The 15,021-nt window shown below is 32.8% G+C and overlaps 1 protein-coding gene across 2 annotated transcripts in view; it reads left to right on the forward strand.

Annotated features, from left to right (window-relative positions):
• Positions 1-15,021, forward strand: part of cyp33 (peptidylprolyl isomerase cyclophilin-33) — a 51,411-nt gene that overhangs the window by 12,800 nt on the left and 23,590 nt on the right. For both annotated transcript variants that reach the window (XR_015038731.1, XM_035373836.2), the window contains exons 3-5: positions 3,456-3,499; positions 9,684-9,710; positions 11,133-11,214. Coding sequence is in view for 1 of the 2 variants with exons in the window: in XM_035373836.2 (XP_035229727.1) it covers positions 3,456-3,499; positions 9,684-9,710; positions 11,133-11,214 (153 nt within the window). In the remaining variant the exon portion in view is untranslated. The remainder of the gene's footprint in view (positions 1-3,455; positions 3,500-9,683; positions 9,711-11,132; positions 11,215-15,021) is intronic.

Consider the following 15,021-nt stretch of genomic DNA (forward strand, 5'->3'; position numbering starts at 1 on the left):
TTGTTTGCAGATAACATGGCTGCTATATGTTTTACAAAATCACCCATTGAAAACTCAAGGACAAAACATATAGATGTAAAACTATTTTTCATTCGTGATCTATTGAACAGGGGAATTTTTTATTTAAAATATGTTCCAAGTAAAGATAATCTGGCTGATCCCATGACAAAACCGCTGACTAAGCATAACCTAATAAGATTTTGTGGAACAATTTTCTTATGAAACTTGTTTTTGTGTGTATGTAAATTAAGAGTTTTGTTTATTTGAAAATGATATGTCTTTGTATTGTTCTGTAACATGTTGGACTTTCTTGTTATTGTAAAATTTTGAATAATGACATAAGATGTTCCCAAAGGAAAATATTCTTAAAAATTTTTGAATTGAATGAAATTGTGATATTTATTTATTCTTGTTTTGAATTTTGTAAAGATACTGGCGTTCAATTTTCTTTTAGGTTGGAGATGATGATGTGGGGGGCATTTTTTGGAAAATATGACTTATTGTAACCCTTTTACTGCATCACCTCTCCTCCTTGAAATGTTTATTAGGCTTAGTTCTTATTTTAAAGTAATATAGTAGTTACTTCTACTTCTTTTTTTCTACTGCCACTGTTTGTGTTGAGAACGGACTGTTTCAACCTAATTAAGATGCAAAAACGAAACGTGATGTTACGTCATCTGGAAAGGTTGCCGTGAGATGACGTCATGCCTACTTCTGGTACAGTCAAAAGTCGTTAATCCGGACTCGTCGGGACTTCGGCGATTCCGGATTATCGATTTTTCCGGATTATAGATCATCAGTTTAAATCTCGTAAGATGGCATGCAGAAATTCTAAAATTAAAAATATGAAACCGTAATTTATGAAATAAAGAACAATTATGATCTAAAGGGTATCAAAATTTGCAAAAAGAAAAAGCTTAATATTTATTTGTTTACTTTATTAAACATTTCTTTCAATGTAAGTTGTTTAAGTTTTGCTTCGTTTCATGTGATAATACTTTCTCTTTAATTCTATTAAACAGACATAATTTCTTGTTCAGTTACAAAGTTCCGCCGTTCAAGTCCTATAATTGCTGTGTCAAGAACACCGACTAATTTGTCAATCGAAATTTTTTTGTTTTCAATAACCTCTGTCACTTTTCTTCGCTATCGGAAGCGAATTATAATGACGAGGAACTTGTTTTAAATCATATCAAAGACGGAGCATATCGAGATGAAATACTACATTTGGTAAGGAATTATAAGCCAAATAAAATAAAAACATCTGCGCTGAAGATAAAGATAGTGCTGACAAATCAACTTCCAATTCATTACGCGCCCGCCGCCGAGCAGCGTGAAATTGATAAACAGATTTCGGATTTCAAAACATACTTTCGCTTTAGATCCTTTACATATTAACAAATATATATCGTAAATTCTATTTGATATAATCAAAAGTTTAAGCTTACTTTTATAAAATTGCTCTTACAGTCTGCAAAAAATAATAAGCCGGATGCAATTCGAAAATTAAGGAACAACGCCATCATCAACATTAACTGAAATAGATAATTATTTAGCTTATACGTCCATTATACATAAAATACGCACGCGAAAACGTATTCTGCACTTGCGCACACTCATATGCGCAGTCGTAAAAGGTCTTACGCGCACGCGTGAACGCCTCTGCGCATGTGTCAACGCGGCGCATGCGCAGAAAGTTTTTAGTTTTGATGTCCGGATTATAGATCATTCCAAATTATGGGTGTCCGAATTAACGACTTTTGACTGTATAAGTATCTCGCATCGCTCTGGCTCACCCTTCTAGTTCCTGCTTTCCTGGCTCTTGGGTGTGCGGTTTCCAGCCCCTTTTGAAGGTTGCGTGCAGTCCAGTGAATAAGTTCCTTGGTTCCTGTCCACAAGATGACTATTCCTGAATAAGCTCCTTGGTTCCTGTATACAAGATGACCTTTCCAGAATAAGTTCCTTGGTTCCAGAAGCTACAATGTGAGTGACTGCCGTGGGCGGCATCCATGTTCTTCATGAAGGCGGCATTTAAAATAAGTTAGCGGCGATTCCTCGTGTTCAACTACTGTAAGCAGAGTTAGGCCGGATTTAAGGCTTTCAAGGACTTAATTTAAATTTCAGGTGCTTTCTTGACCATTAATCATGGACTTATTGAATGTGTAGCCAATTTCATTTGAGACCACATAATTTCTCTTTAGGACATTTTGTTTGTATTGAATGCCAGTATTTTTGGAGATCAGGTAAAATATTTGATGAATGAAAGTTTGAAAATGATGGTTATATTATATTTTTTTCCTAAGACTCTGATACTGTTTAAATTTATTCTTTGTGTTTTTTTTATATTGTTAATAAATTGGTTAAGTTTGAAACCTCTTTATTGTCTTCAATGTCTGCACAACATACAATTTCAGGGAGCTTTTATTGCTACTACTGCTAAATGTTTAATTTTATAAACTTTAAACTTTGCTTTAGCATTAATAATGTAACATCAAAGATAAATTCAAGCTAGACAAATGCTTATTTTATATGCATTTGATTACTTTAATAATGAAAATCAATCTGGACAATATTTACATTTTTACAGCCCGCAGATACACTATTCATCTATCTGCTTTAAAATCTCTTCAATACAGTCTGTTTGCTTTCCCTTCTGACATTTTATTTAAATGAATTTCCCAAGATAACTCAAATAATTTGATCATTTATAAAATATAACTTCATGGGATGCGTATTCCTACACTCTCTACCACTAAGCAAAATGCCATACTTCTGAAAAATTGCAACATTTTCATTTTCATCAGCAAGCAGACTCCACAGTTGCATTATGATCTGCTACTAGAAAAGAAAAGGCAAAAAAAAAAAAAAAAAAAGAAGAAGAAATTCTACATGCTAATCACAAGCAGAAAACACACACACAAAAATAGTGGCAGTATGCCAGCACGTAATGTGCATGCAGCCATTAATGGGTTGCAAGATAAAATACGTTTATGTAAAATTTTGAGTTGCCAACTTTGCCTGATGATTCTTGTTATGATTGATCAGAAAATATGATAGTACTCATATGATTTATTCTTGCTATCGAGTCAAATTTAATAGCCCCTTTAATATATGTATGAATTATTTGACATATAAATGTTTTTCTTTTAATCTTGTTTTTAGCCTCAGTAAGTTTTCTTTTTCTTTTTCTTTTTTTTTTTTTTTTAATGCATCCATTTATATATTTTATTGCTTACATTTACTTCTACAAAGTAGCTTCCTTATAAAATAGTCACTTTTGTATAATGAGTTTTTAATTGAATCTGTTAAAATATTTTCTCATAAAAATACCTATTTTATAAAGTACATTTTGTAAATTCTATAAGTTATTCTTTAAGACCATATGTGTATGTTTTTTGTTTGTGAATGTAGTAGACTTCTATGTTAGTACATTTATATTCCCTTAATATGTGTAGAGAAACATAGAGGCTTTGCCTTTGTGGAATTTGAAGCTGCTGAGGTCTGTAGTTTTCTTTTGCCCTTTCTTCTTATTATGCATATTTGTATATTTTCTTCTAAGGGGAATGTAAACTTTCTAAGCACCACTGTGTACCGTAAACCCTTTGCAGTTTGTTTACCACCCCATGCCAAGTCATGCCACCCTGTTAAGCAAAAAATGGCTTCTTTTTACTATTATGTTTTCCGCGCGCTAAAAGTTTGTTCCTCTGAATCTTTGCTTACCAATGAACTTAATTATTTGAGAGCAGTTGCGATTGACCGTGGATTTTCTCCCGTGATTATTGATAAAGCCGTCAAAAAATTTTCAGATTCCCATCAAAGAAGATATTCCACTGTTAGAAATAATATCAATGACCTTGTCGTGCTTCCATTTTATCCTTCTGTTAGCTATAAAATTGCACGGATTCTCCAGAAATTCAATTTTCAAGTCGGTTTCTTCCCTATTAATAAAATTCACCCTTCGATTCTAAAAGATTGCGTTTCTGTCTTGAATTCTTGGGGAATTTATAGTATATCATGTCAGTGTGGTTTAAGATATATTGGCCAAACAAAAAGAGCGTTGAAGTTTCGTATCAAGGAACATGAATCTTATGTCAGAAAAGGGGAAATTAACAAGTCTTCAATAGCGTATCATAGCTGGACTTTTAACCATAATTTTGATTTTGGGTCTGCAAAAATCATCCAAAAGGCTTCTTCCATAGGCGAATTGGATTTTCTTGAGGCTTTTCACATTCACAAAGATTTAGAAAGTTTAGTTAATGATTTGAAGTCCAATCCAGTCCTTCCTAATGCCTTTAAAATTCTACTGTCTTAATTCAATTATTTTTGCCGATAGATGGCGTTACCTCCTCGCACTTGGTACTACCAGAGGGTATAAAAATCCGTTCAGTGGTTGCTTTCCATTATTTGAAGTTCAGATTTTGAGCGTAATGTGCATTTGCCCCTCGCTCCCTATTTTAACTTCGCTAATATTTCTTTATGCTTGATCAGACAGCCTGGCTCAGTAAAAGTAGGTGGCCAGTGCAACTCTGATTAAAAATCTAGTTATAACGACGTGCAGTGCTGATAAGCACCACGTGTTTCTGTGATTCCTATTTTCTTCTTTCTATGTATTTCTTTCTCCTGATGAGGAGGGACCTTTAGCTGCCCTCGAAATCGATTGAGTGTTTCATTATACCTACGCTAAATATAAGGTTGTTTTTCACGGTTTTGATTGTCACATTAGCGTGTTTCTCTTCTAGTCTAGTTTGTGCTATCAACCGGCATTTTCGAGAATATTTTACTGTTTATTGTTTTACCACGTGCACCATTTTATTTACTTCTTTCCACGTGGCCATCATTTTTTCGGATTTGGTTTATGCTATCAACCGGCATTTTCGAGGTAATTCTATATTTTTTCGGTTTACCACGTGCACGATTTTGACTTTCGTTGCTTCTTTCCACGTGGCTATTGGTTTTTCAGTATTGGATGTTTCTCTCCTTTTGGAATGTTTTTGTCATTTGTTGATGAAAATTGTCTTCATTATTTATTGGTGTTTTTTTTTTTTTTTTTTTTCATGTTATAAGTAATTACTTGTTTGGACTTTCGGAATTACATTTCTTTTATTCACTTGTTTCTTGCTTGTGCCCTTTTCACAATATGTCCACTGACAGGAACCGATTTTGTAAGTTACGCCTTAAGCGTACGAAATTCTTGAATCATCTACAGTTTCTACTTAAATGCAAACATCAAAATTTCATTCCCAAATTTATACATGTGAAATGTAGCCTTAAAGCTTCTGTTCACGTTTCAAAAATTTTGCATAAATTCAAATTGGCACTTCTTCGTCACATTATAAGGGACACACGCAAACGTTTATCTAAAATTGAATTTGAATTATATTACCTCCATTTAAAAATTGCAAATTCCACTGAAAATTTTTCCTCATTTGAACATACATCCTGGTCTAGAACCGATACCGTTTGTCAACGGCATAAAAATGTGCTCATTTCTAAATTCCAAAAACTCACACACCAGTCGGATAGTCCCAATTATCTAGCTGATCTTCCCACTGTAAACGTTAACTCCATCGTTAATATCTCCAATAGGAATCTTTCGGAGGATCATTTTAAAGTATTAAAATATAATTTCAACTTTTCAAAGACATCTAAACCTTCAATTCCTCAAATCATCGCCCCTATAGAGAAAGCCTTTAAATTCTCCAAAATTTCGGAAACGCAGAAGGATACAATCCGCCACCTAATTACTCATAACGTTAATTTTAACAATAAATCTTTGGGTTCTAATCTTAGCAAAAAGGAAAATGAGATCTTACGTGAAATTAATTCTGATACTAATATCATTATCTCTAAAGCTGATAAGGGCGGACAGATCGTTGTTATGGACAAACACACATATATTACTGGAGTCTCTAAATTGATAAATGAAGGCCCATACTGCTCGATCCCTAAAGATCCTTCAACTTCGGACCTCATGAAAGTAAAAAGTGCTATTAAATCTTCCCACATTCTGCCAACTCAGTTGAAGAAATCACTTATTCCGCCTATTACTAATTGCGCTAGACTTTATGCTCTTCCAAAAGTCCACAAAACCGGTATTCCTTTTCGACCAATTGTTTCCAACATAGGTACTGCTTCATATCCTTTGGCCAAATATTTAGTTTCCAGATTTTCTCCTCTACTTGCTAACAATATTCACACTGTAAAAAATTCTGTTGAAGTCATTGATAAACTTAAAAATATTTCCCCACTTCGTTCCATTATGGTTTCATTTGATGTCAAATCATTGTTTACTAATGTTCCGGTCGAAGGAGCACTAAATTGTCTTGAAACTAGGCTTCGGGAATTTCACTTCACACATACTGAAATTAATGAGTTGGTTTCGCTTACTAAAGTTTCTCTATGTCAAACCCACTTTGTTTTCCAAAATGCATATTTTCGTCAAGTTGAAGGATTGGCTATGGGTAATCCTCTCAGTCCGGTACTTGCTGACATTTATATGCACTATTTTGAGATGAAATTATTTGATAAATTATCTTTTCGTCTTTGGATTCGGTATGTTGACGACACTTTCGCACTTTTTGACGGTTATAAAGAGGATTTATCCGAGATTCTATCTATTATGAATTCAATTGATCCAGCCATCCAATTCACTCTTGAAATTGAATCCAACAATTCCCTCCCCTTCCTCGATATTCTTATAATCCGCAATGAAACCGATTTTAGCACCACTGTGTACCGTAAACCCTTTGCAGTTTGTTTACCACCCCATGCCAAGTCATGCCACCCTGTTAAGCAAAAAATGGCTTCTTTTTACTATTATGTTTTCCGCGCGCTAAAAGTTTGTTCCTCTGAATCTTTGCTTACCAATGAACTTAATTATTTGAGAGCAGTTGCGATTGACCGTGGATTTTCTCCCGTGATTATTGATAAAGCCGTCAAAAAATTTTCAGATTCCCATCAAAGAAGACATTCCACTGTTAGAAATAATATCAATGACCTTGTTGTGCTTCCATTTTATCCTTCTGTTAGCTATAAAATTGCACGGATTCTCCAGAAATTCAATTTTCAAGTCGGTTTCTTCCCTATTAATAAAATTCACCCTTCGATTCTAAAAGATTGCGTTTCTGTCTTGAATTCTTGGGGAATTTATAGTATATCATGTCAGTGTGGTTTAAGATATATTGGCCAAACAAAAAGAGCGTTGAAGTTTCGTATCAAGGAACATGAATCTTATGTCAAAAAAGGGGAAATTAACAAGTCTTCAATAGCGTATCATAGCTGGACTTTTAACCATAATTTTGATTTTGGGTCTGCAAAAATCATCCAAAAGGCTTCTTCCATAGGCGAATTGGATTTTCTTGAGGCTTTTCACATTCACAAAGATTTAGAAAGTTTAGTTAATGATTTGAAGTCCAATCCAGTCCTTCCTAATGCCTTTAAAATTCTACTGTCTTAATTCAATTATTTTTGCCGATAGATGGCGTCACCTCCTCGCACTTGGTACTACCAGAGGGTATAAAAATCCGTTCAGTGGTTGCTTTCCATTATTTGAAGTTCAGATTTTGAGCGTAATGTGCATTTGCCCCTCGCTCCCTATTTTAACTTCGCTAATATTTCTTTATGCTTGATCAGACAGCCTGGCTCAGTAAAAGTAGGCGGCCAGTGCAACTCTGATTAAAAATCTAGTTATAACGACATGCAGTGCTGATAAGCACCACGTGTTTCTGTGATTCCTATTTTCTTCTTTCTATGTATTTCTTTCTCCTGATGAGGAGGGACCTTTAGCTGCCCTCGAAATCGATTGAGTGTTTCATTATACCTACGCTAAATATAAGGTTGTTTTTCACGGTTTTGATTTTCTAAGCATGCTAAGAAGTTTAAATATTACAATCATTTGCTTAGTTTAATTTTTTATAGTCATCCATATGCCATCAAATTAATCACGTAAAAGATGAAATTAATATGATTGAGCCTCTGGTAGGTTAGATTTGCTCTACCAATACATCTGATAAATGCTTAGTTGAACTGTTGCCTGAGAAATCCAGAACTCTTATTTCAATGTAATTTAGACATTGTAACATGATGTATCGCTCTGGAATATACTTCTGTAACAAAATATTGTTGAGGAAAAAATGTGCCTGATCTTCAGTAATGTTTAGGTAGATAGTGGATATCAGAGTTTTTTTTAATATATATATTAATGACTGGGCACAAAATTTGCCAACAGAATAATGAATACTTTTTGATTATCTACGCCCTCCTCCAAAAAGTCACCAAATCATTGAGGATTAATTTTCTGATTTGTCGAGGGGAAACTTAAATCTGACCTTTTTAGAAAAAGCTAAAGTCGAAGGTTTATGGCCTATATGTCTTGTAAAATGCCTGCCCCACAAATTGTGCCGAAAATGTTTTACAGCGAAATAGACTGCTAAAAGCTGTCTGTCATAGGTGCTGTACCTTTGCTCAATAACGCTCAGTTTGCTCAAAAAGATTGTAGAGGTTGCAAGTCTTTACCATTTATTACAGTGTCAGTAGTAATGTTAGAATCATTGGTTGTCAGGGATAGAAGATGATGAGAAGCATGTTAAACTATAGTTGCTAAATTCATAAGATTGCATTTACATGCTTCAAATGCTTGCATTAAAATATTGCCCCTAGGAACTGGCCATTTGGCATTTTTCCCGGTGTCTTTTAGAAGTTCATGCAAGGGTGCTTAGGTTTTGGCAGCATTTGCGATGAAAAAAATAGTAGAAATTAAACATTGCTTTGACAGACAGCTTTTAGCAATCTGTTTCGCTGTAAAACACTTTCAGTACAGTTTGGAGAGCAGGCATTGTACAATACATACGGGCCATATACCTTTGACTTTCGCTTTTTCAAAAAAGGTCAGATTCAAGTTCACCCTCGGCAAATCAGAACATTAATCCTCAATGATTTGGTGACTTTTTGGAGGAGGATGTGGATAAGTACTCATTATTAATTGCCGAAAAATGTTGTAACTCTGTAATAGTTTCAGGTTTAGGGAATTTTACTATTGCTTGAATTGAACACATTTAGCTGGGATAGTTTCAATTCATGCTGTCTGAGGTGATGGAAAACATGCCTAAGATGCTTCTTGTGCTACTTCTCATTTGATGACATGATTAGAATATCGTTTAAATGGGGCATACAAAAATCTAGGCCACCTAACACCTGATGTAAATACCTCTGACAAATCTGTCCTGCATTACAGAGGTCAAATGGTGTAAACAGAGGTTCAGGTAAACAAAAGAAGGTTGTTACAGTAGTTTTTTTTTTTTTCCATAATATAACAGTTTTTATATTTAATGAAAAGAGGTTACAAGGATGCATGTAAACACAAGTTTAACTATGCTGCTAACTGATATGCTAATTTAGTTAAAGTTTCTTTAAAGTTACGGTTTTAAGTATATGAACTAATGCAGAGTTAGGTTAGAAGGTAAATAAGAGTTCAAAAGTCATGTTACAATTAAACCAACGCAGATATTTCAAACTGCTTTGGTATGTTATTTTTGTTTTTGAGATTGTTGTTAAATTGATGATTAGATCACACCTATTTATAGATGTGAGTGCAAAAATTATTTATACTCAGTTTACAAACGTACTCAACATAGTTATATATAATCATAAAAATAAAATTAACAAATTTTTATATTTATTTTTAGGAAGCTGCCGCTGCAATTGATAACATGGTAGGTATATTTAATGTATTGTAAATAAATATTACAAACATTTGATTCTTACTTATGAAAGATGATAATTGTAATTTTATATTTAGTTGTTGCCTTCAAAACATTTGTGTAATTTTTTAATTAACATATTTGCCACCCATTCTGAAGTTTACTGTGGACATTTACCTATCATCCTTTGCAATCATTTTTGACAATAAGACCTTCTGTCTCACAGCATGTTGTATTTTCTGTAACATTTAGTTATATTAAAAGGGAAAAAAAAAAAAAAAAAAGGCACGCAATGAACTGGAAGTTGATCTGCAGCACTATCCTTATCTTCAGGGCAGATGTTTTTATTTTATTCGGCTTTTAATTCCTTACTAAATGTAGTATTTCATCTCGATGTACTCCGTCTTTGATATGATTTAAATCAAAATCCTCGTCATTATAAATATCACAAATACACATCAAATAGTTTTCTGGTTGCAATTTTCTAATTTCGTCTATGCATAATGTATGCTTTACGCTTGCGCGCATTGAAAGAAATGTTTAATAAAGTAAACAAATAAATATTAAGCTTTTTTTTTTTTTTTTTTTTTTTTTTTGTAAATTTTGATACCTTTTAGATCATAATTGCTCTTTATTTCATAAATTACGGTTTCATATTTTTAATTTTATAATTTCTGCATGCCATCTTACCAGATTTAAACTGATGATCTATAATCCGGAAAAACCGATAATCTGGAACATATAAAGGCCCTGAGTTATTGTAATACCTCATGCATTTAATGGTTTAAAATTGCAAGTGATAAAGAGCAGATCGGATATTGGTTACTATTTATAAATTTCTTATTTCTATAAAGCCAATACTCCAGCTGCAATTTGTCATTTATAAGTTTGTCATTCATAGATTCTGAAGAGAATAATTTACTGGGATGTAACCAAATGATAAATGCAGATCTATTGCCATATTTGGACAAACTGAGAGTAGATCTAAAGACAATTTATCTTTCATGATGATGATGATATCATCACTAAAGCTCTTGCAGTATGATCATTTAGCAAAAATTACTGCTGTTCGGTTCAGAAGCACCAGTTCACTTTGCACCTATAGACTACCATTTCATTTGATCAATGCGAAACAACTCTGTCGCCAAATCATTCATGATATGGGGATATGAAAAGAGTGTGATGAAGGAAAGACTTTTTTTACTCTAAAATAGAGGAGTTTTATCAATGTGATATAAACTACTGCAAGATAGATGGTAAGAGGTAATACATAATGTGGGCAGCTATATGAAATTGTAGCTACTTTACTTTTTGTATTCTTTGCGTGCCTTTTTCATTAAAAAAATCAAAATTTTTGTACACTCATAACATAAGTCTAAATTAAGCAAAAGTAAAAATGTATAATTGCTTTATAAATGTGCATTTAATTTTCAGAATGATTCAGAACTTTTTGGAAGAACAATAAGAGTAAATTTGGCAAAACCAATGAAAATAAAAGAAGGCTCAACTAGAGCAGGTATAGTTCATACTAGTCTGAAAATACTATATAAACGCTTGAAAGCAAACACTGTTATTTATTTCTGTAGTTGCACATTTTATTCAATATTGTGCATAAATTTAAATTTTAATATGCTAATTTTTGTAATATTTTCCAGTATGAAGTTGTATTCATATATCATAAGTTATGTTATTCTATAATTAATATTATATGAATGATTGAAATATTGATCAGATTTTATGTATGACAAACATTTGTATTACATAATTAAGAGCATAATTTAAGTTCAATAAATGTAACTATTCTTAAGTTTAAAGGCATTCATCTAAATCCACTATACAGTCAAAAGTCGTTAATTCGGACACCCATAATCCGGACCTCAAAGCTAAAAACTTTCTGCGCACGCGCCGGGTTGACACATGCGCTTAGGCATTTGTTGGAAAATATGACCTATTGTAACTCTTTTGCTGCATCATCTCTCTTCCTTGAAATGATTCTAACTTTTACATAAGTTATATATAGAACATCTAGTTTAGTTCATATTTTAAAGGGATATAGTAGTTACTTCTACTTTGTTTTTCACTGCCATTGTTTTTATTAAGAACGAACTGTTTCAGCCTAATTAAGATGCAAAAACAAAACTTGATGTTATGTCATCTGGAAAGCCGAGTTGTACCGATAGCTGATTGGTTGCCGTGAGATGACGTCACGTCTACTTTTGGTATAAGTATCTCGTGTCGCTCTGGCTCATTCCTGCTAGTTCCTGTTTTCTTGGCTCCTTGGTGTGCAGTTTCCAGCCCCTATTGGAAGACGTCTTGCGATGCATGCAGTCCGGTGAAAAGTGCCGTGGTTCCAGTCTACAAGATGACTTTTCCTGGATAAGTTCTGTGGTTCCAGTCTACAAGATGACTTTTCCTGGATAAGTTCTGTGGTTCCAGTCTACAAGATGACTTTTCCGGTGATAAGTTCCGTGGTTCCAGTCTACAAGATGACTTTTTCTGGATTCTCAAAAGAGGCTACGATGTGAGTGACTGCCGTGGGCGGCATCCATGTTCTTCATGAAGGCGGCATTTAAGAGAAGTTAGCGGCAATGTTTTTCTAAGCTGTGATTCCTCGTGTTTAACTACAGTGAGCGGCGTTAGGCCGGTTTTAAATGCTCTCAAGGATTTAATTAAATTTTCAGGTGCCTTCTTGACCATTAAGCATTGACTTATGGTAGTGTAGCTAATTTCATTAAAACCGCATAATTTCTGTTTAGGATATGTTTTTCGTGTATTGAATGCCAGCATTTTGGAGATCAGGTAAATATTATTTAATATATTAAATTTTTGATAATGGTTATATTATAATTTTTAAGTTTCTGATATTGATTAAATTTATTCATTGTGTTTTTATTTTTTTATATATTGTAAGTAAATTGGTTAAGTTTAAAACCTTTTATTGTCTTCAATGTCTGCACAGCACATAACCTTAGGGAGCTTCTATTGCTACTCTTGTTAAAAGTTTATTTTTACAATTTTAAACTTTGCTTTTGCATCAGCGTTTACGCGTGCGCGTAAGACCTTTACGACTGCGCATATGCGTGTGCGCAAGCGCAGAATACGTTTTCGCATGCACGTTTTATGTATAACGGACGGTATTAGCTAAAATTATCTAATTATCTATTTCAGTTAATGTTGATGATTGCGTTGTTCCTTAATCTTCGAATTGGATCCGACTTATTATTTTTTGCAGACTTTAACAGCAATTTTATAAAAATAAACTTGAACTTTCGATTATGTCAAATAGAATTTCCGATGCTGGAGCTCTCAAAGAATCTACAAAACGAAAGTATGTTTCGATGTCCATCAAACAAAAAGTGGAATTGCTGCAAAAAAAAGATAAAGACATGAAGAAGGTGACAGAGAGGTTAGTGAAAACGAAAAAATTTCGATTGACAAGTTAGTCGTTATTCTCGGCACAGCAATTACGGGACTTGAACAGCGGAACTTTGTAACTGAACAAGAAATTATGTCTGTTTATAGAATTAAAGAGAAAGTATTATCACATAAAACAAAGGAACTTAAACAACTTACATTGAAAGAAATGTTTAATAAAGTAAACAAATAAATATTAAGTTTTTTTTTTTTGTGTAAATTTTGATACCCTTTAGATCATAATTGTTCTTTATTTCATAAATTACGGTTTCATATTTTTAATTTTAGAATTTCTGCATGCTATCTTACGAGATTGAAACTGATGATCTATAATCCGGAAAAATCGATAATCCGGAATCGCCGAAGTCCCGACGAGTCCGGATTAACGACTTTGACTGTATATACATATTTAATAATTAATCCAATTTGAAGGAAATGATTAGAAGGATATTTTTTTAAGGTGAAAAACTAATGAAATGAGATATTTAAAAGTGTAAAACTTATGAAAGGTAGTACGCGTTTTGGAAATCAAAAGGTGTAATATGTATATAATTTAATGAAAAATTTTAGATATAATAATAATAATATTTTATGAGAAAAAACATTGCCAAGTCCATTGAAAGATGCTGACTTTTCAAGGGAATTAGTCTCTTTCCATAAAATCACCAACAATTCAATGCAATTGCATTTCATCTCTTGCATTTTTTAACAAAACTCCTGTGCCAAAATGTAAAAATGTAAAATAGCAATATAATTTTTGAATGTAAATCTTTGATTTACAATAAAGGAAAAAGAAATTTCCTGACAGGATGTAAGACAATAAATGATAATAATACTACGGAACAAAAGTTAAAATAAGAATCAATAGTTACAAAACTAAGTAAAAATTTCTGAGTAGAAACAGATTTAATACAACTAAAATACATTTTAAAAAAGTTTAATAAATATTTTTTATTTTTTTTACATATATAATTGCTATGATGTTTAAATGCTTTGTTAAATAAGTTGACACTGTGTACTAAAAACTATAAAAACTTCAGTGGAAACTAAAGTTTTTATGATATGGGCTAGTTTTTATGCTAGGTTTAAACATACTTAAATAATCCCCTTTTTTATATATATTGTTGTATGATTTTTAGCATTTTTAAAAATATGTAATTACTTAAAATGAAATAACATGCCAAACAAGTATTAATTTAGAAGTCAAACAATAAAACTCAGCATTATATTTGTAAATTTTAACAGGACTAGTTTCGATGGTTTTACCAAACCATCATCCTCAGCTGAAAAAGCACAAATGAACAAGATGCAATATAGTGATTAGATAAGATAAGAATTTCTGGACAACCGTTAAGCTGTTTGTACCATTAGGGATGAAATGAGAACTAGGACATAATTTCCTAATGGCTGAAGGCAAAGATGGATTGGAATTAGGGTCATTAACTAGAACAAAAAGATTTTTTTTTAATGTGAAACGCCTCTAGAAAATCTAATTCACCAATAGAATATGTTTTTTGAATAATTTTGGCTGCAGAAAAATTGAAAGTGTGATTTTGGGACCAAATGCTGGGCAACAGAGGACTTCTGTGTTTCCTTTTTTATAATATATGCCCCATGTTACTTAATGCGAAATTTTAAGGCTCTGTTAGTTTGTTTGACCAATGTAAATTAAACCATACTGGCAAGGAATCCTGTAAATACCCCAGGAATTCATATCTGGAATGGGGTCCTTGAGTATGGAATAAAACCTTTTTATCTCCAGCGTGCAGAACTGTGTATCAGAAATTCTAAAGATATGCCCAGTTAAAACTTATTTTGCGACATTGCTATTGAACTGAATTTTATGATTTAAGTGCAAAGAACATGATATTTAATAAATAAATAAAGGTAACACACAAAACAAAAAAAT

The sequence above is a fragment of the Stegodyphus dumicola genome, chromosome 1 (assembly GCF_044657685.1).
Source record: "Stegodyphus dumicola isolate Sdum_Otavi_A_Nest chromosome 1, ASM4465768v1".
NCBI classification, from domain to species: domain Eukaryota; kingdom Metazoa; phylum Arthropoda; class Arachnida; order Araneae; family Eresidae; genus Stegodyphus; species Stegodyphus dumicola.